The sequence below is a fragment of the Salvelinus fontinalis genome, unplaced genomic scaffold (genome assembly GCF_029448725.1).
Source record: "Salvelinus fontinalis isolate EN_2023a unplaced genomic scaffold, ASM2944872v1 scaffold_0355, whole genome shotgun sequence".
NCBI lineage: Eukaryota > Metazoa > Chordata > Actinopteri > Salmoniformes > Salmonidae > Salvelinus > Salvelinus fontinalis.
In genome coordinates, this window is record NW_026600564.1 from 55,374 (window position 1) to 76,577 (window position 21,204).

At 40.0% G+C, this 21,204-nt stretch overlaps 1 protein-coding gene across 2 annotated transcripts in view; it reads right to left on the bottom strand.

Annotated features, from left to right (window-relative positions):
* Positions 1–4,248: 4,248 nt before the first annotated feature.
* Positions 4,249–21,204, bottom strand: part of LOC129845742 (piggyBac transposable element-derived protein 4-like) — a 98,346-nt gene continuing 81,390 nt past the window's right edge. Inside the window, exons 1-3 of one of the 2 annotated variants that reach the window (XM_055913631.1) lie at positions 10,073–10,207; positions 8,558–8,672; positions 4,249–6,523 (exon numbers count right to left, since the gene is read on the bottom strand). In XM_055913631.1, coding sequence (XP_055769606.1) covers positions 4,900–6,523; positions 8,558–8,672; positions 10,073–10,178 — 1,845 coding nt within the window. In that variant the 5' untranslated portion in view covers positions 10,179–10,207 and the 3' untranslated portion in view covers positions 4,249–4,899. Of the gene's footprint in view, positions 6,524–8,557; positions 8,673–10,072; positions 10,208–21,204 lie in introns of those variants that run through there. The other variant, XM_055913630.1, reaches the window with a different exon arrangement.

Below are 21,204 nucleotides of genomic sequence, written 5' to 3' on the forward strand. Positions count from 1 at the left end.
CTGACACATAATGATCCCACCATGTAAAACAAACAAACAAATTGTCTATCTGCATTAATAAAATTGTACAGGCATATCCTGTTTCCGTCAGCCCGGTCATTACTTTTGAAATGGTTGGATCAATATCCACCTTCATGATATGGATGAAGCCTGATTTGGAATGTCTGAGTAGTTCTATATGATGTCATAATACACCCCTCTGATAGTGATACATTTGCTCCATTGTTTCCATTTCAGTTGGTTTCCCACTCTGATGATTTATATCTAACAGAGGGGCTTTAAAGGAATAGTATGGTGACATCTTAGCGGGGCTTTAAATAAATAGGATTATTCATTAATTTAATACTCCTATACCAACAATACACTGCAGCTTTGACATCAAGAAGAGATTGGGCTGATGGGTGTTGGTGCTACTATACAGGTAAGGCTGTTCAATATGAATGTTCAATACACACAATAGGTTGATCAGTAGCCAGATAGCTAGCTGCTACAGTCCAATATGAATGTTCAATACACACAATAGGTTGATCAGTAGCCAGTTAGTTAGCTGCTACGTTTTTAGCAACACAACTCCCTATCAACAAAGTCAAAATGCCCTCCAGGCCTGGTGGTGGCAGCAGTGTACTACATCAACTGTTTACCAGAGCTTGCTGAGGGGAAACAATTAGGCTGTATATAGCTTGATTTTGGAGCCAGCAGCATACCACCCTACTTCCCACAGCTGGCTTGCTTCTGAAGCTAAGCAGGGTTGGTCCTGGTTGGTTATGCAAACATTTGTTTATTAGATTATGTTTATCATTAAGAATATTGTTTTATTTCTAAATGGTCACGCCTTGCTTTGGTCATGTGTTCTCTTATGGGTCAATCATTTTAATTAGAATATAGCAATTACGGTGTCTCCTCAATCACTTCCAGTGCCTTTGGAAAGTATTCAGATTGGGGACATTGCCTTGTGTAGGGTGCCATCTTTCAGATGGGACGTTAAACGGGTGTCTTGGCTCTCTGTGGTCACTAAAGATCCCATTGCACTTATCATAAGAGTAGGGGTGTTAACTCTGGTGTCCTGGATTAATTCCCCATCTGGCCCTCATACCATCATGGTCACCTAATCATCCCCAGTTTACAATTTGGCTCATGCATTCTCCCTCCTCTCCCCTGTAACTATTCCCCAGGTTGTTGCTGTAAATGAGAATGTGTTCTCAGTTGACTTACCTTGTTAAATAAATAATAACCATGTTTCCATCCAAAGTTTATTCATTAGGATATATACAAATATGATGTCATAGTGAATTCATGACATGTGAATGAACAAGCCTTTTCATACTTTATAACATGGCTATATACAATGCCTTCAGAAAGTATTCAGACCCCTTGGCTTTTTCCACATTTTGTTACGTTACAGCCTTATTCTATTGTGTATTAAATAATTTTCCCCCTCATCAATCTACACACAATATCCCATAATGACAAAACAAAAACAGGTCTTTAGAAATTGTTGCTAATTTATTAAAAAATAAAAAATGGAAAAATAACATTTACATAAGTATTCAGACCCTTTACTCAGTACTTTGTCGAAGCACCTTTGGCAGCGATTACAGCATTGAGTCTTCTTGGGTATGATGCTACAAGCTTGGCACACCTGTATTTGGGGAGTTTCTCCCATTCTTTTCTGCAGATTCTCTCAAGCTTTGTCAGGTTTCAGGTTGGATGGGGAGTGTTGCTGCACAGCTATTTTCAGGTCTCTCCAGAGATGTTAGATCGGGTTCAAGTCCAGGCTCTGGCTCGGCCACTCAAGGACATTCAGAGACTTGACTCGAAGCCACTACTGCATTGTCTTGGCTGTGTGCTTAGGGTTGTTGTCCTGTTGGAAGGTGAACCTTCGCCCTCAGATTGACGTCCTGAGCGCTCTGGAGCAGGTTTTCATCAAGGATCTCTCTGTACTTTGCTCATCTTTCCCTTGATCCTGACTAGTCTCCTAGTCCCTGCTGCTGAAAAACATCCCCACAGCATGACGCTGCCACCACCATGCTTCACCCTAGGGATGGTGACAGGTTTCCTCCAGACGTGACGCTTGGTATTCAGGCCAAAGAGTTCAATCTTGGTTTCATCAGACGAGAGAATCTGGTTTCTCATGGTCTGAAAGTCCTTTTGGTGCCTTTTGGCAAACTCCAAGTGGGCTGTCATGTTCATTTGACTGAGGAGTGGCTTCCGTCAGGCCACTCTACCATAAAGGCTTGATTGGTGGAGAGGTGGAGAGATGGTTGTCCTTCTGGAAGTTTCTCCCATTTCCACAGAGGAACTCCTGAGCTCTGTCAGAGTGACCATCAGATTCTTGGTCACCTCCCTGACCAAGTCCCATCTCCCCCCGACTGCTCAGTTTGGCCGTGCCGCAAGCTCTAGGAAGAGTCTTGGTGGTTCCAAACTTCTTCCATTTTAGAATGATGGAGGCCACTCTGTTCTTGGGGACCTTCAATGCTGCAGAAATGTGTTGGTACCCTTCCCAAGATCTGTGCCTCGACCCAATCCTGTCTCGGAGCTCTACAGACAATTCCTTCTACCTCATGGCTTGGTTTTTACTCTGACAGTCTCAAAATAAAGGGTCTGAATACTTACTGTTATGTAAAGAAGGTATATTTTTTATCTTTAATAAATGTTTCTATAAACCTGTTTTTGCTTTGTCATTTAAATGTTTTATATTTAACTAGGCAAGTCAGTTAAGAACAAATTCTTATTTACAATGACGGGCTACCGCTGAACAGTGCCTTGTTCGGGGGCAGAACAACAGATTTTTACCTTGTCAGCTCTGGGATTCGATCCATCAACCTTATGGTTACTAGCCCAATGCTTTAACCAATAGGCTACCTGCCGCCCCAAATGATGGGCTATTGTGTGTAGTTTGCTGAATATATAAATATATATTTTTTAATCCATTTTAAAATAAGGCTGTAACGTAACAAAATGTGGAAAAAGTCATGGTGTCTGAATATTTTCCAAAGGCACTGTACAAACATCACATTGAATATTCACCTCACTTTTGAAAAGCTCCATGAGGAAGAAAGGATTCCCAGATGATCTTTTAGATGTTCTGTCTTCAGGATGTTCTGGGTTGATGGCTGTTGGAGAGGAGAGGGGCAGTTGAGAGAGCTGGGGCCTTTTATTACCCTTCCTCTGGGAGCCTGTCAGCTTGTGACATGATGAGAGAGTAAGAGAGGACCTACCTGTAAGATATGTGTTATAAATGTACTTCTATTTGAAGAGGTTTTTGACCATTCAGGGACCTAATCTCAATCACTCATGAAAACATGAAAAAAATATTGTCCACACGAAAGATAGAATTTGGTAATAAAAAGATTTATGACAAGTTATATGCATGAAAATAAAGATGTTTAAAAAGTGACGTTTTGGAGAGGTTTTTGCAGACTATATGGGAGGCCTAAGCCTTGTTATGGATACATGTCTATAAAGAATGACTGGTATAAGATATCAGCTCCATTTTTGCGGCACATGTTGACAAGATGTTGGGGAATCACTGGAGGGGAATGTTGACCAACTGAGCATCTCAGTGTACAGTTCAATAAACACAATAGGCATTTTGTTAAATTTCAGTCTTCTGTGATGTATTTAAAGTGTCATATTGGGATGCAAATTCAAATATGAATACATTTAAACTGTATCTGACATGGTACTGGTGTCTTCTTTTTTAAAGCCCATAACCATGTGTGTGATGTGTAAACAACAAAGGCCCCCCCCCCCATAAAAAGATACTGCAACAGAAAGCTGCACAATATGTTGAGTAAAGTATTTTGCTTACCATGACTATATCCAACCCAACTCCATGTGTTGCCACTATCATGTATCCTACCATGACTATATCCAACCCAACTCCATGTGTTGCCACTATCATGTATCCTACCATGACTATATCCAACCCAACTCCATGTGTTGCCACTATCATATATCCTACCATGACTATATCAAACCCTACTCCATGTGTTGCCACTATCATGTATCCTACCATGACTATATCCAACCCAACTCCATGTGTTGCCACTATCATGTATCCTACCATGACTATATCAAACCCTACTCCATGTGTTTCCACTATCATGTATCCTACCATGACTATATCCAACCCAACTCCTTGTGTTGCCACTATCATGTATCCTACCATGACTATATCAAACCCAGCTCCATGTGTTTCCACTATCATGTATCCTACCATGACTATAACCAACCCAACGTGTTGCCACTATCATGTATCCTACCATGACTATATCCAACCCTACTCCATGTGTTGCCACTATCATGTATCCTACCATGACTATATCCAACCCAACTCCATGTGTTGCCACTATCATGTATCCTACCATTACTATATCCAACCCTACTCCATGTGTTGCCACTATCATGTATCCTACCATGACTATATCCAACCCAACTCCATGTGTTGCCACTATCATGTATCCTACTTGGCTGAAGCTTTGATCCAGTGGAATAAGTATTGAGGAGCAGGGAGGTTAAAGGACACAGCTGTTACTCTACACTATCCCTCGATAATCCAGTAATAAGAGAACATTTATACATTATTTAGGGCTCTATAACATCTCTATCAATTATTTTTTTTATTTTTTTACCCAATTCCATTTTCTCCGTTTAGGTTTTCCAGGTTTCTGATTTGTCCCTGTTTCTGCTTTTTGCTCTAAATCACACTGTTAATAGAAAACTACTGCAGCATAAATACTGGAGGGGTCAGGAAACACTGTGGCCCCATCCGATGAGACCCCCGGACAGGGCCAAACAGGAAGGATATAACCACACCCACTTTGCCAAAGCTCTACACAATATTCTGCTGCTGATGCCAGATGCCATAGCAGTCTCTTTCTGATGTAAAGCAGAGGGTCACGAGCATGTGGTGCAGGTGATGGGGGACTTCATCTTGCAAACAACACAGCAACGCCTCCATGCTGTGCCCTTTTGGCCCTTAGGCACATCCATGCCTGCACAAATATATTTGGGCAGATGAACACTTGTGGCAGGAGCAGAAGGGACAGGGCATGGTGCAGTGGTGCTGTAGCCAGCAAGCTCCTTGATGAGCTGCTCTCTGAAGGCTTTCTGTGAGAGGAAGGGCTTTCCACAGCTCTTAGCCATTTCTTTGTGTAGGATGAATGCATTCACCACAGCAATGTCGACGAAATGATAGAAGGTCTTGTACCATTTCATTGTCTTATGCAGAACATTGTAATAGCCTATCAGCGCATCTGATAGGTCCACACCTCCCATGCTCTTGTTGTAGTCCTTTACTGCAGTTGGAATGGGGACATTTTTGGTGGTCCATACCCCGGCACCATCCTTCACACGCCTGACCACATGATCCCCACTGAAGGACTTGTGGATTGTTGTGCACATCACCACCTCTCTGGTATCCATCCACTTTACAAAAAGCAGGCCATCTTCACGGACCCATCGCATGGTCCCCCGCTCAGCCCGCTCAGGCATGTCGTTCACCTTCGTCTTCGGAAAGCCCACCCTGTTGGTACGAATGGTGCCACAAGCCCACACTTCCCGCTTCCTAAGGTCTGCAAACAGGGTAGGGCTTGTGTAGAAGTTATCCACAAACAGTTTGTAGCCCTTCCCTAGCAGTTGAAAATCCAATAACTCCATTACAGAGTCATAGCCAAGTCCCTTACCGGTAGCAAAACTGTTCTTCCCCTCAAAGACAAAAAAATTGCATGTGTAGGCACACACAGAATCAGCCAACACAAACAGCTTGTAACCCCACTTGGTTGGTTTGTTTCGCATGTATTGTTTGAGGCCAATTCTGGCCTTTGAGGCTACCATCCTCTCATCGATTGACACGTTCTGGGCTGGCTGAAAGTACATCTTGCAGGCCTCAGCAATGCTGGAGTAGAGAGGTTTGATTTTGCACAGTCTATCAAACGTTGCTGTGCCTCTCTTCTTGTCATTCGCTTCATCAACCTTTGGGTCACTGATATGAAGCGCCTGTGAAAGAACCAGAAACCTTTTGCAGGACATAACAGTCATGGGGAAAGGCAGTTGGTAGAGTGATGACGTTTTCCAGTAGTCCGTCAGGCTTTTCAGCTTCACCATCCCCATGTAGATGACCAGTGAAAGGTAGCAGAAAAAGTCTGACATGGATATGGGCTTCCATGCTACCTTTTTTCCTGCCTGCTTCTTCTTCCCATACTTATTCGTGTTAGACACGAGCGAATCTACAACGGATTGTGTGAAAAACAACTGAAAAAGCTGAAGGGGGCTGTAAGTTGTGGTCGAGTTCACCTGAGGTCCTGGCTTCCTTTTCGGCCGAAAAGTTGGTTGGGGTGGCTCCACATCATCTTCTAGGACAGTGTGCCAACGCCCTTCTGTCCCTTTGTTAGCAGGTGGCACACTTCCCCTCTTCCGCTTCTTTGTCGGTGCCTTCACACCTGTAGATGGCCCAGAGACAGCAGGGGTCCAGCTGGATGAACAAGTTGGCGCTGGGGGCTCCCAGTCGGAATCAGTGCCACTGTGAATGAACATTTTCAGTTAGAATAGTTTCACATATGAGCCCTGTATCAACAGGTATAATAAACAGATATATAGAGTACAGGGAACATAAAGTGCTGTTCCATTTCACTTTGGCCATTTTGTGGGCCTGCCTCAAATAGGCCATTTCATGTGGGGGTGGGGTGTAGCAACAGACACACGCGCCTCGGCCATGCTCCCTCTAACCTCTAACCGTAATATATAGCCTAATTAGAGAAAGCATGCTGGCTCTGTTGAGATGTATGGGTTTGCTGTTACATTCTACTCCATTCCATTTATATATATATATATATATATATACACACACACACAAACATAGGCTATGGGTCGTTCACATACATACAAATGTATCCTCACTCACAATGAATAGCCAACGTGTACTTTACACATTTCATTACATTTTTATTGCAAATAAAACGTAAAAACAATCACAAATAATATTTTATATTATTAATTTCAAACAACGGCATTAGCGTGACAAGAACTTACCAGTCCAAAACAATGTCCTCTCCGTTCAAAAAAATAGGCCTCAGTTTCAGAATCATAGGAGTGATCGCTAATGGAGTCTTCCTCAAAAAACAGTTCTGTATCACTTTCACGATCAATTTCCTCTAAAATGTTGTCTACATTCGTATATCTAGTCTTAGATTTAGCTTTCCCTGACTTATTCGCCATGATGTTGGATAAATAAACAGCTGAAGATGCAAGTTGCCGAAATACTGCTGTGCGTAATAACTTTCCTTCCTTCCAGATCTAAACGCAAAGGTAAAAGACACTCGTTACGCCTGCGTTTCATGTATGGGTTGGTCTTCAAACAAAGAACCATTTGATAGTGCCATTTACCTCTGTTCATTGGCTATCTACCCAGCTAGATTTCAAGACGATGAGTGGTCATTGGGTTAAAATACAGTCAATCAACGAGACAGTGGTCATATAATTGGTGCACAATGAGCTCGTTACTCGTTGTCTTCCAATCGTTTTTTTCGTCTCAATACGTCCCACGAAATCACCCATCAAGTTTGGTTGTGTTACAAACAAACAGTTGATTGCAAGGGAACCAAACATGACTGGATAACGTCAGGTTTAGTCAGTGTATTTAGGTCGGATGTTTCGTCGAAAATTTAATGAAATTAAATTCAACGACATAAGCATTCACAAAATGTTTCGTGTTAGGCTATAAAAAAATGGATTTAACCGAACAAAAGACCATTCAGTGTGTAAAAATGAGCCTTCGGATTGCAAACAGAGCAAAATCTTCAAAGGTAAACAATTTATTTCAACGCAATCTGTGATAATGTTACGCTAGTGCTGGTTGAAAAAGTAGTTTGTTATGGAGCGCTGAGCTCAGATAATCGCATCCTATTCTTTCGCAGTAAATCCTTTTTTAAATCTGACAACGCAGTTGGATTATCAAGATTCTAGGCTTTTGAAGCATGTGAGACACTTGTATTTTCAGGAATGTTTAATATGACTATTTGTGGCGATCACCGTATGTTGTCTATTTTCAAACCCGGATCCGGGATCAGTAGTTAAGAGAAGTTAATTTTACCTCTATTTCTGCTTTTTGTTACTCCTCTCTTTGGCTGGAAAAATGGCTGTATTTTTCTGTGACTTGGCTCTAACCTAACATAATCGTTTGGTGTGCTTTCGTCGTAAAACCTTTTTGAAATCGGACATTTTGGCTGGATTTACAACAGGTGTATCTTTAAAATGGTGTGAAATACTTGTATGTTTGAGGAATTTAAATTATGGGATTTCTGTTTTGAATTTGGTGCCCGGCAGTTTCACTGGCTGTTGACGAGGTGGGACGCTACCGTCCCACATACCCTAGTGAGGTTAACAAGAAATTTGTGGAGTGGTTGAAAAACGAGTTATAATGACTCTAACCTAAGTTTATGTAAACTTCGACTGTGTGTATAAATATATATATATAAATAAATAAAAAATATCAAATTAATATGCGACCATTTAAACAACTGCATTAGCATGAGAAGCAAAAACCTATTTTACTTACTGATCTAAAAGTGGATCTTTCCCTTCCAAAAACATTTCTTCCGCGCTGGAATCATAACTGTGGTCACTCACAGAGTCCTCATCCATTCCTTCTGTGTCACTCTCCTGGTCAATTTCTGCAATAATAACATCAAAATGTTTATACTTGGACTGAGATTTAGCTTTTCCACTCTTAGTAGCCATGTTTAACTTTTTCAGATTTGAGAAGTTTGTAGAAGAGAAGGAACTGCTGTGAAACGTAAACTACAGTGCGTCCTGTTTCCTTTCACCAGAGAATGAACTCTGTTGCGCACAGCTCTAGCATGATGGCTGTTTGTCCTACAAACGGCGTTCACATACTGCTGGAAAGACCAGCTCATTGGCTATCTAGCTAGGTTTCAAAACGATAGGTGGTCATTGGACCAAGACCCTTCATGGGCTAATTCAGGTGTTGTATAGCCAATACATCATGTAGAATGATGAAACAAGTTTGGTTGCCTTCTAGAGTGTCTGAAGATTGCACAGAAACCGAACTTGACCATGTTAAACAATGTTAGATTTCTAACAATATTAGATTTCATAAAATTGTTTTGTTGCAAGTTGAGTCGGAATTCATGCAGAATGCTGTTTACAACACGGATGGTGTGAGGATATACAATACCATTCAAGAGTTCGGGGTCACTTAGAAATGTCCTTGTTTTTGAAAGAAAAGCAATTTTTTTGTCCATTTAAAATAACATAAATTTGATCATAAACACAGTGTAGACATTGTTAATGTTGTAAATGACTATTGTAGCTGGAAATGGCTGATTATCTACATAGGCGTACAGAGGCCCATAATCAGCAACCATCACTCCTGTGTTCCAATGGCACGTTGTGTTACCTAATCCAAGTTTATCATTTTAAAAGGCTAATTGATCCATTTTGAGCCTGTAATCAAACCCACAAATGCTGATGCTCCAGACACTCAACTGGTCTAAAGAAGGCCAGTTTTATTGCTTCTTTAAATCAGCATAACGGTTTTCAGCTGTGCTAACATAATTGCAAAAGGGTTTTCTAATGATCAATTAGCCTTTTAAAATGATAAACTTGGATTAGGTAACACAAAGTGCCATTGGAACACAGGAGTGATGGTTGCTGATAATGGGCCTCTGTAGATATTCCATAAAACAATCTGCCATTTCCAGCTACAACAGTCATTTACAACATGAATAATGTTTACACTGTATTTCTGATCAATTTGATGTTATTTTATTGGACAAAAAATGTGCTTTTCTTTCAAAAACAAGGACATTTCTAATTGACCCCAAACTTTTCAACGGTTGTGTATATATAGAAACACACGTTTAAAATGTGAACCAATTGATTGGTCGAAAGAACAGGTGACTAAGTCAAACAAGATGTTTATTAGTCTGTGACAGCCCTACTGGTAACAGATACCAGTCCATCTTCATGTCAACTAACAGAACTCTGCTGGTTGTCCTGGTAACAGATACCAGATCTATTGTATTTGTTCAAACTAAACTACAGCACTTACTTTGATGAGTCAAATCTGATCCTTTCTTCTCTTCTCCTCCTCTCACAGTTCCAATCAGCCCCGTTGTTTTCCTGCAGTCCACCAGCAGCACAGACAACCTCTTCATACCCAGCAGTGAGGTGCTACCGGGAGAGGCATGACACGGGGACCCCGGGAGGGTGGAAGGGCTAGCATTTTAAGGGCACAAAATATATGTACCAATGGCAGATTGCCCCAGAAACAATTCCTACAGTACTGAACAACATATTAAAGTGCAGAACTTCAGTATAATGCCCCTTTAAAAAACATTAGTTCAACAACTGCATAGTTTGTGTCCCTGTTTTTAAGTCAGTACTCACTGGTGGTAATCGGATCTTCAGTCTCATTTTTCACTCCCAAAACGTCTTCCTCTTTTATTGAGATATCCTCCTCTTTTACTCCAAAAGGTTCTTCCTCCTCTTTCAATGTTACGGCATCTTCCTCCTTTTTGATTCTGAAAGTTTCTACCTCTTTTTCCACTTTGACAACCTCTTTCCCATATTCCTCTTTCACTGTAATATCATCCTCTTGTTTCAATGTGATAGCCTCCTCTTCCTCCTTTATCATCCTGAAAGCTTCTTTGCCTCCTTTCACCAGAGTTTTTCTCCGTCTAGATTAGTGAGTTTATGATCCGGGAGATTAGCCTAGTGCAGTATCAATGTAACACATTAGCTAATTTAACAAACAAATTACGTTCAAATGAACCAGTGGTAAACAGAATTATGTTCAAAACACTAAGAGTAATATACACAAGATTGGTCTAAGGAGCTTCAATGTTTCGGTTTTAGGTTTCCTAGCAAAGCACAACGTGGTTAAATCAGAAGCCTTTTGTCGCTGTTGAAGAAGCCTCCTGTCCCGTCCACTAGATTATACGTCACGCAAGAAGCATCACCTGAAAATCTCATATCGCCATCTGCTGACTGGAGTGGGTAACGCAATTTGGAAAAATATGATTTACAATGTTCCGTCTGACAAGCAATGTCATAAGAAGTAATTTAAAAACTACCAGATGTTATTTTCTCTTACTTCTTACAGCCAATACTTTCCTCCATGATTGGCCTGCCTATTAGGAAGGATTAGGTGACAGATTGCATATTCCGAGCTAAATTGACCAAGGCTCATTGTTGACAACAAATAACACTTCATATAATGCTGCCTAAATACAATGAAAACTTCTCTCACCCAGTGGTATATGTGCTATTTAGGTGAGTGTTGGTGTCTCCCATCTCCACAGAGGAACTCTAGATCTCTGTCAGAGTGACCATCAGCTTCTTGGTCACCTGCCTGACCAAGGCCCTTCTTCCCCTGATTGCTCAGTTTGGCCAGGCGGCCAGCTCTAGGAAGAGCCTTGGTGGTTCCAAACTTTTCCATTTAAGACTGATGGTAGCCACTGTGTTCTTTGGGAACTTCAATGCGGCAGATTTTTTTTTTGTCTCCCTTCCCCAGATCTGTGCCTCGACACAATCCTGTGTCGGCGCTCTACGGACAATTCCTTCAACCTCATGGCTTGGTTTTTGCTCTGACTTGTGCTGTAAACTGTGGGACCTTATATAGACTGGTGTGTTCCTTTCCAAATCATGTCCAATCAATTGAATTTACCACAGGTGGACTCCAATCAAGTTGTAGAAACATCTCAAGGAGGATCAATGGAAACAAGATGCACCTGAGCTCAATTTCAATTCTCATAGCAAAGGGTCTGAATACTTATGTAAAAAAGGTATTTCTGTTTAAAAAAATATATACATTTGTAATAATTTCTAAAAACCTGAATACTTTCCAAAGGCACTGTATGTATAAACATATATTTTCCTTTGTTTTCCACTAACCCTACCACCCCCTGATTGGAGGAAACTAATGTGCAACAACTATTAGGCTTCTACGTCCAGCTTCTACATACTATGTACATTTTACAGACACAATGTATTTTACAATAGTTATATTTAGTTTGTTTTTAATCCTATTCTTCAGTTACCCTAAACCTCTCCCATCTATCTCTGAAGACCACCCCGTCCTATCCTTCAGTTACCCTAAACCTCTCCCATCTATCTCTGAAGACCACCCAGTCCTATCCTTCAGTTACCCTAAACCTCTCCCATCTATCTCTGAAGACCACCCAGTCCTATCCTTCAGTTACCCTAAACCTCTCCCATCTATCTCTGAAGACCACCCAGTCCTATCCTTCAGTTACCCTAAACCTCTCCCATCTATCTCTGAAGACCATCCAGTCCTATCCTTCAGTTACCCTAAACCTCTCCCATCTATCTCTGAAGACCACCCAGTCCTATCCTTCAGTTACCCTAAACCTCTCCCATCTATCTCTGAAGACCATCCAGTCCTATCCTTCAGTTACCCTAAACCTCTCCCATCTATCTCTGAAGACCATCCAGTCCTATCCTTCAGTTACCCTAAACCTCTCCCATCTATCTCTGAAGATCACCCCGTTTGATTTCTATTTGCCATATATCTTTAACTGTGCTGTTTCACAAAAGTTATTGACTTTTATATTCTCATCGTTGCTACAGATTGTAAATTAAAAATAAACATGTTTGCTAAAAGTATTATTATTTTATTAATCAATTGACTCTGACTTTTCAAATCATTCAGTAGTGCTGTCTGCAGAGTTAGCTCCAGGTAAATGTTGCCATTCCTTGACCTGCGACCAAAAACAAGCAACATATGGACAGTACCAAAACAAATGATCTAATGATTCTGTCTCTTCGCCGCTAAATCTGCAGAGGTTCGTTGTATCCCCATATATATTTTGTATAATAATTTCAATTGAAAAATTCTAAGTTTTGAATCTGGTGTCATTCACAATTTTCATGAACCAAGTTTTGTCTTTAAAGCAGGGCTGACAGACAAGATTCTTCCATTTCCCCCCTTCCACTTGTCTCTTCCATTTTTGTGGTAATGCTGCAATTAGTTGGTTGTAATTTTGGGTAGAGCAGACATTTCCATATATGTTTATGAGCTGCATGTGTGACAACTCCACCAGTCCTATTGATGGTATAATTTACAAAGATTATACCTTTTTCATGTAATCAATTTTATTTATTTATTCTGATCAGTTACTATATTTGAGTTTAACCATTTTTTTGTATTATTTGTTTGGTCTTTTCTGGTGGATTAAACTGAAATTGCAACCAACTTTCTAAGGCTTGTTTTAAAAATAACGATCTTTTGGAGATGATTTCATTTTAAAATAACTGAAAGTGAGAGGTTGTAATCTGAATAAAGAGAAAAAGGCCATTCTTGAACATCGGGTGAGACATTCTTACTAATCTGATAGAGAACCAGGTCGGAATAAAAGTAGAACTTTTGTATGATTGAAGCTTTTAGTTAGAGATCTAATGCTTTAATAATTAATCATTTCTGCCCTCCGAATTCATATTCATTATATAAATCGTCCTATTGAATTTAGTCTTGCTTGCTGATATAAATACAATTGAATATTCTTTTCTCGTATAATTTAAAAGGGGACTGGGAGACAAGTCAGGATCGAGGCAAAGATGAACGGAGCAAAGTACAGAGAGGTCCTTGATAAAATCCTGCTCAGGACCTCAGACTGGGACAAAGGTTCACCTTCCAACAGGACAATGACCCTAAGCACACAGCCAAGACATCGCAAAAGTGGCTTCGAGACAAGTCTCGGAACGTCCTTGAGTGGGCCAGCCAGAGCTCGGACTTGAACCGGATCGAACATCACTGGAGAGAGCTCTGGTGCAGGTTTTCATCAAGGATCTCTCTGTACTTTTCTCCATTCATCTTTCCCTCGATCCTGAAAGTCCTTTAGGTGCCTTTTGGCAAACTCCAAGCAGGCTTTCTTTTGTCTTTTACGGGGAAGTGGCTTCCGTCTGGCCACTCTACCATAAAGGCCTAATTGGTGGAGTGCTGCAGAGATGGTTGGTCTTCTGGAAGGTTCTCCCATTTCCACAGAAGAACTATAGAGCTCTGTCAGAGTGACCATCGGGTTCTTGGTCACCTCTCTGACCAAGGCCCTTCTCCCCCTATTGCTCAGTTTGGCTGAGCGGCCAGCACTAGGAAGGGTCTTGGTGGTTCCAATCTTCTTCCATTTAAGAATGATGGAGGCCACTGTGTTCTTTGGGACCTTCAATATGGCAGAAATGTTTTGGTACACTTCCCCAGATCTGTGCCGTGAAACAATCCTGTCTCGAAAGGAATATATCACATCAAATATAGGCTACTTAAAGTTCAAGTTAGATCACACATTCCGCCGATTGTTGTTGAAAAACGTTTCTTAAACGGAACAAAACGGGGATAAACATACCTGAATTTGTCCAATAGAAACTCTCGTTTGCAACTGTTGGACTAATGATTACACCGTATATCAGCTAGATGCAGGCAAGTGTGTGCAAGGCAGTATTGAATGTGTCAATATATTTTTCTAATTTTTCTCTCGACCAGTGTGCACCTACGTTGTAAACCTTAATTCATAGGCTAGGTTGTAGAAACCTCATGATAGGTATAGGGGAAATGTTAGTATCATGTAGTAGTCTAAACCTATCGCTGTTACATTGAACAGGGTGAATGGAATATGATTGGCAGTCATCTAATATGCTGTAATAGAATTAAGGCCATGCTCATGAAAAAACAAATCGTTCTGCCTCATCTTAAACGGCACTGTTTGAATGGTGGACCACTCTTGGTACACATGGGAAACTGTTGAGCTGGAAAAACCCAGCAACTTTGCAGTTCTTGACACAAACCGGTGCACCTGGCACCTACTACCATCCCCCGTTCAAAGACACTTAAATATTTTGTCTTCCCCATTCACCCTCTGAATGATACACATACACAATTCATGTCTCATTTGTCGCAAGGCTTAAAAATCCTTATTTAATCTGACTCCTCTCCTTCATCTACACTGATTGAAGTGGATTTAACTTGTGACATCAATAAGGGATCATAGCATTCACCTGTATTCACCTGATCAGTTTATGTCATGGAAGGAGCAGGTGTTCTTAATGTTTTGTAGACTCAGTGTAAAGCACTACAGATAATCAAGTGCTATTTGAATGTGACGCATTTGCTCTATTGTTTACAGCGGGGTTGGGAAATTCCAGTCCTCGAGGGCCTGATTAGTGTCACAGTTTTGCCCCAGCCCCAGCTAACACACCTGACTCCAATAATCAACAATTCATGATCTTCAGTTTAGAATGCAATTTGATTAATCAGCTGTGTTTGCTAGGGAGGGAGAAAAAGTGTGACATCAATCAGGCCCCGAGGACTGGAGTTGCCCACCCCTGGTTTACAGGATGATTTGTATCTTAAAGAGCGTAGCTTTAAGGGAATAGTACCGTCACATCTAAATAAAAACGAATGTAAAAAATGAACAGAGCAAATGTGTATTAAAACACTACCTAATCATATAAGTATTTATTCAACATTTACATATTAATATTGTAATGAAACAGTAGGGAGCAGGTCTCGAACCCTCGACCTTCTAGCCCGAGGTCCGGCGCGCTATCGACTGTGCCGCAAAAGCATGCTCGTGTGGCAGGGTCGATTTCCGCAATTATAAACCCAGGGTCGCTATTTTTATTACACTATTAAGCTTCTACGTCTGTGTACAGGACGGTATTATTTGTAAGACGTAAGAGAAAATATATCAGGTTATTGTTAAATTATTATGACGTTCTTTCCAATACAAAAGTGTAGTAACTATTGTTTCCAAACTGCGTTACCCACTCCAGCCAGCAGATGGGGATGGGCATCTTTCAGGTGATGCTTCTTGCGTGACGTATAATCTAGTGGACGGGACAGGGGGCTTCTTAAACAGCGACAAAAGGCTTCTGGTTTAACTTTTACTGCCTCAGAAACCCGGATCCGGGAGCACCCCCCACCCCCCACACACTGATTAGCATAGATAGCATAGCTTCAGAAGTAGATAGTAGCATCTAAATATCATTAAATCACAAGTCCAAGACACCAGATGAAAGATACAGATCTTGTGAATAAAGCCACCATTTCAGATTTTTAAAATGTTTTACAGGGAAGACAAAATATGTAAATCTATTAGCTAAACACGTTAGCAAAATACACCACTATTCTAACTCCATCAGTTTCTTACTCCTTCAGGTGCTATCACCAATTCGGCTCAACTAAGATATTGATAGCCAATAACCTATAAAAAAAACCATCAGATGACAGTCTGATAACATATTCATGGTATAGGATAGTTTTTGTTAGAAAAAAGTGCATATTTCAGGTAGAAATCACAGTTTACAATTGCACCGACCATCACAAATCCACTAGAATTACTAGATAGAGCAACGTGTATGACCAATTTACTCATCATAAAACATTTCATAAAAATAGACAAAGCATAGCAATGGAAAGACCCAGTTCTTGTGATTTCAGACCATATTTCAGATTTTCTAAGCGTTTTTCAGCGAAAACACAATAAATCGATAAGTTAGCATACTACATGTTCCAACGTTACCAGAGCATCGATTCCAGCCAAAGAGCGCTATAACGTAACCACCGCCAAAAGATATTAATTTTTTCACTAACCTTCTCAGAATTCTTCCGATGACACTCCTGTAACATCATTTTACAACATACATATACAGTTTGTTCGAAAAGGTGCATATTTAGCCATACAAAACCGTGGTTACACAATGAAAATACTAGGAAATCAAGCCTCAATATGTCTGACGTCATCTATCAGAGTGATCTAGTTTAATTAAAAGCTAATCATATACTTGACTAAAAAATACAGGGTTGACAGGAATCGAAAGACAAATTAGTTCTTAATGCAACCGCTGATTTACATTTTTTAAATTATCCTTACTTTTCAATACAGGGTTGGCCAAGTGAAGCTATACCAAACAAAATGGCGATGTATGCGTTTAAAATATTTCGACAGAAACACGGTTTATCATATTAAATATTGCTTACTTTGAGCTGATCTTCCATCATATTCTTGGGCAATGTATCCTTTCTATGTTATAAACGTCTTTTGGTCGATAGATGTCCTCTGTCCTTCGAAATGTCCATCACCAACGACCGACACCCTAAAGCGTGTCCAAACTTTCAGAGTGCACGACAAAGAAATTCCTCAAAATCGCACTAAACGGATATAAATTGATATAAAACGGTTAAAATTCACTACATTATGATGTTTTTAACAACTATAACGACTGAAAACATGACCGGAGAAATACTGCTGGTTAGAAAACGATTTGGAACGAGGCAGGTCCGATGGCCTTCACGCTTGAGGCGCACGTTGAGAAAGAGGGGTCTCTGTACATTTTTGTCATTTATAATGGCTGTGAACGTCCCATAGACTTCATTGAAAACGTGATGACGTACAGACACCCAGAGGAAGACGTAGGTAGTGTCGGTTTCTTCATAGCATTCACTGTGGCCTTATAAACAGACCCCAGATCAGAGGTAAAAATTTCTGAAATCTGAACCCTGTCATGAAAAGTGCTGTAGAAATTGTTCTGTACCACTCAGAGACAAAATTTCAACTCCTATAGAAACTATAGACTGTTTTCTATCCAATAATAACAATAATATGCATATTGTACGATCAAGAATTGAGTACGAGGCAGTTTAATTTGGAAATGTAAAAAAAAAAATAATGCTAACAGCTCCCCCTATTGACAAAAGGTTCCACGCGGTGCTTTGCTAGGAAACCTAAAACTCTTTAGACCATTCTTGTGTATATTACTCTTAGTGTTTCGAACATAATTCTGTTTACCTATCTACTGGTTCATTTATAAACGTAATTTGCTTGTTAAATTAGCAAATGTGTTACATTGATAGTGCACTAGGCTAATTTCCCGGAGCATAAACGCACAAATCTAGACGGAGAAAGAAACTCTGGTGAAAGGAGGCAAAGAAGCTTGAAGAATGAAAAAGGAGAAACAAGAGGATGATATTACAGTGAAAGAGGAATATGGGAAAGAGGTTGTCAAAGTGGAAAAAGAGGTAGAAGCTTTCAGAATCAAAAAGGAGGAAGATGCTGTAAAATTGAAAGAAGAGGAAGAACCTTTTCGAGTAAAAGAGGAGGATATCTCAATAAAAGAGGAGACTGAAGTTCCGATTACCACCAGTGAGTACTGTCTTAAAAACAGGGACACAAACTATGCAGTTGTTTAACTAATGTGTGGTTTTTAAGGGGCATTATACTGAAGTTCTGCACTTTAATATGTTGTTCAGTACTGTAGGAATTGTTTAAGGGGCAATCTGCCATTGGTACATATATTTTGTGCACTTCAAAATTGTATTTATTGAATTCTCTATGTGTTCAATATTAAAGTGCACTTATTCCAATATAACAGGCTTTTAAAATATAATATACAGTGCATCATTTCTACTTAAAATATCAAAGGGACGCAAAATGAACCCATTTTGTGGAACGGCCCTTTAACATTTGCATCACAGTGGTGGGAAAAGTACGCAATTGTCATACTTGAGTAAAAGTACAGATACCCAAATAGAAAATTACCCAAGTAAAAGTGAGTCACCTAGTAAAATACTTCCTGAGTAAAAGTCTAAAATATACTGAAGTATCAAAAGTAAAAGTATATAAATAATTTCAAATTCCTTATATTAAGCAAACCAGATGGTGCCATTTTCTAGTTTTTTAAAATTTACGGATAGCCAGGGACACACTCCAACTCTCAGACAATCTACAATTGAAACGTGTGTTCAGTGAGTCCGCCAGATCAGAGGCAGTGATGATTACCAGGGATGTTCTCTTGATTAGTGCGTGAATTGGACCAGTTTCCTGTCCAGCTAAGCCTTCAAAATGTAATGAGTACTTTTGGGTGTCAGGGAAAATGTATGGAGTAAAAAGTACATCATACAGTACATATAGTGATGTAAAAGTCAAATTAGTCATAAATAGTAAAGTACAGATTCCTTGAAAAACTACTTAAATCATACTTTAAAGTATTTTGTACTAAAGTACTTTATACCACTGATCACAACAACAAAAAAGCATAATTAAAGTGACTGATTTAGGCCCTTTTTAGACATATATTCATTGTAGCACTCTGTAATTGCAATAGAAGTTCATAAGTTTACTGTCTGTTTGATGTTCTCATTCACACAGGAGAGAGACATGACTATCCTGGATCCTCTGGGGAGCATCAACAACATCCTGCTGACGAGGAAGAGAAGAGTCTCTCCAGATCAGAACACCAGATGGTACAGCTTGGTTTGGTCTAGCATACAGCTTGCTCTATCGGGGTCTGGGCTGGGTTTCTGTAAAGCACTTTATGACAACAGTGACATCAGCATCCATAATGATATGTGTCTGTGTCCCCTCTTTATGATTACCAGGACAACGCTCGCCCTTCCACCCTCCCGGAGTCCCCATGTCGTGCCTCTCCCGGTAGCGCCTTACTGCTGGGTATGAAGAGGTTGTCTGTGCAGCTGGTGGACTGCAGGAAAACAACGGGGCTGAGTGGAACTGTGAGAGGAAGAGAAGAGAAGAAAGGATCAGATTTGACACATCAAAGTAAGTGCTGTAGTTTGAACAAATACACTAGATCTGCCCACTGGTATCTGTTACCAGGACAACCAGCAGAGTTCTGTTAGTTGACATGAAGATGGACTGGATTGACTTAGTCACCTGTTCTTTCGACCAATCAATTGGTACACATTTTAAACGTGTATTTCTATATATACACTACCGTTGAAAAGTTTGGGGTCAATTAGAAATGTCCTTGTTTTTGAAAGAAAAGCACATTTTTTTTGTCCAATAAAATAACATCAAATTGATCAGAAATACAGTGTAAACATTGTTAATGTTGTAAATGACTGTTGTAGCTGGAAATGGCAGATTGTTTTATGGAATATCTACATAGGCGTACAGAGGCCCATTATCAGCAACCATCACTCCTGTGTTCCAATGGCACGTTTTGTTACCCAATACAAGTTTATCATTTTAAAAGGCTAATTGATCATTAGAAAACCCTTTTGCAATTATGTTAGCACAGCTGAAAACTGTTATGCTGATTAAAGAAGCAATAAAACTGGCCTTCTTTAGACTAGTTGAGTGTCTGGAGCATCAGCATTTGTGGGTTTGATTACAGGCTCAAAAATGGATCAATTAGCCTTTTAAAATGATAAACTTGTATTAGGTAACACAACGTGCCATTGGAACACAGGAGTGATGGTTTCTGGGAATGGGCCTCTGTAGATAATCAGCCATTTCCAGCTACAATAGTCATTTACAACATTAACAATGTCTACACTTTGTTTATGATCAATTTGATGTTATTTTAAAATGGACAAAAAATTGCTTTTCTTTCAAAAACAAGGACATTTCTAAGTGACCCCGAACTCTTGAATGGTATTGTATATCCTCACACCATCCATGTTGTAAACAGCGTTCTGCATGAATTCCGACTCAACTTGCAACAAAACAATTTTATGAAATCTAATTTTGTTAGAAATCTAACTTTGTTTAACATGGTCAAGTTCGGTTTCTGTGCAATCTTCAGACACTCTAGAAGGCAACCAAACTTGTTTCATCATTCTACATGATGTATTGGCTATACAACACCTGAATTAGCCCATGAAGGGTCTTGGTCCAATGACCACCGATCGTTTTGAAACCTAGCTAGATAGCCAATGAGCTGGGCTTTCCAGCAGTATGTGAACGCCGTTTGTAGGACAAACAGCCATCATGCTAGAGCTGTGCACAACAGAGTTCATTCTCTGGTGAAAGGAAACAGGACACACTGTAGTTTACGTTTCACAGCAGTTCCTTCTCTTCTTCAAACTTCTCAAATCTGAAAAAGTTAAACATGGCTACTAAGAGTGGAAAAGCTAAATCTCAGTCCAAGTATAAACATTTTGATGATATTATTGCAGACATTGACCAGGAGAGTGACACAGAAGGAATGGATGAGGACTCTGTGAGTGACTACAGTTATGACTCCAGCGCGGAAGAAATGTTTTTGGAAGGAAAATATCCACTTTTAGACCAGTAAGTAAAATAGGTTTTTGCTTCTCATGCTAATGCAGTTGTTTAAATGGTCGCATATATTTTTTGTTGATTTTTATATATATATATATACACACATTCGAAGTTTACATACACTTAGGTTGGAGTCATTATAACTCGTTTT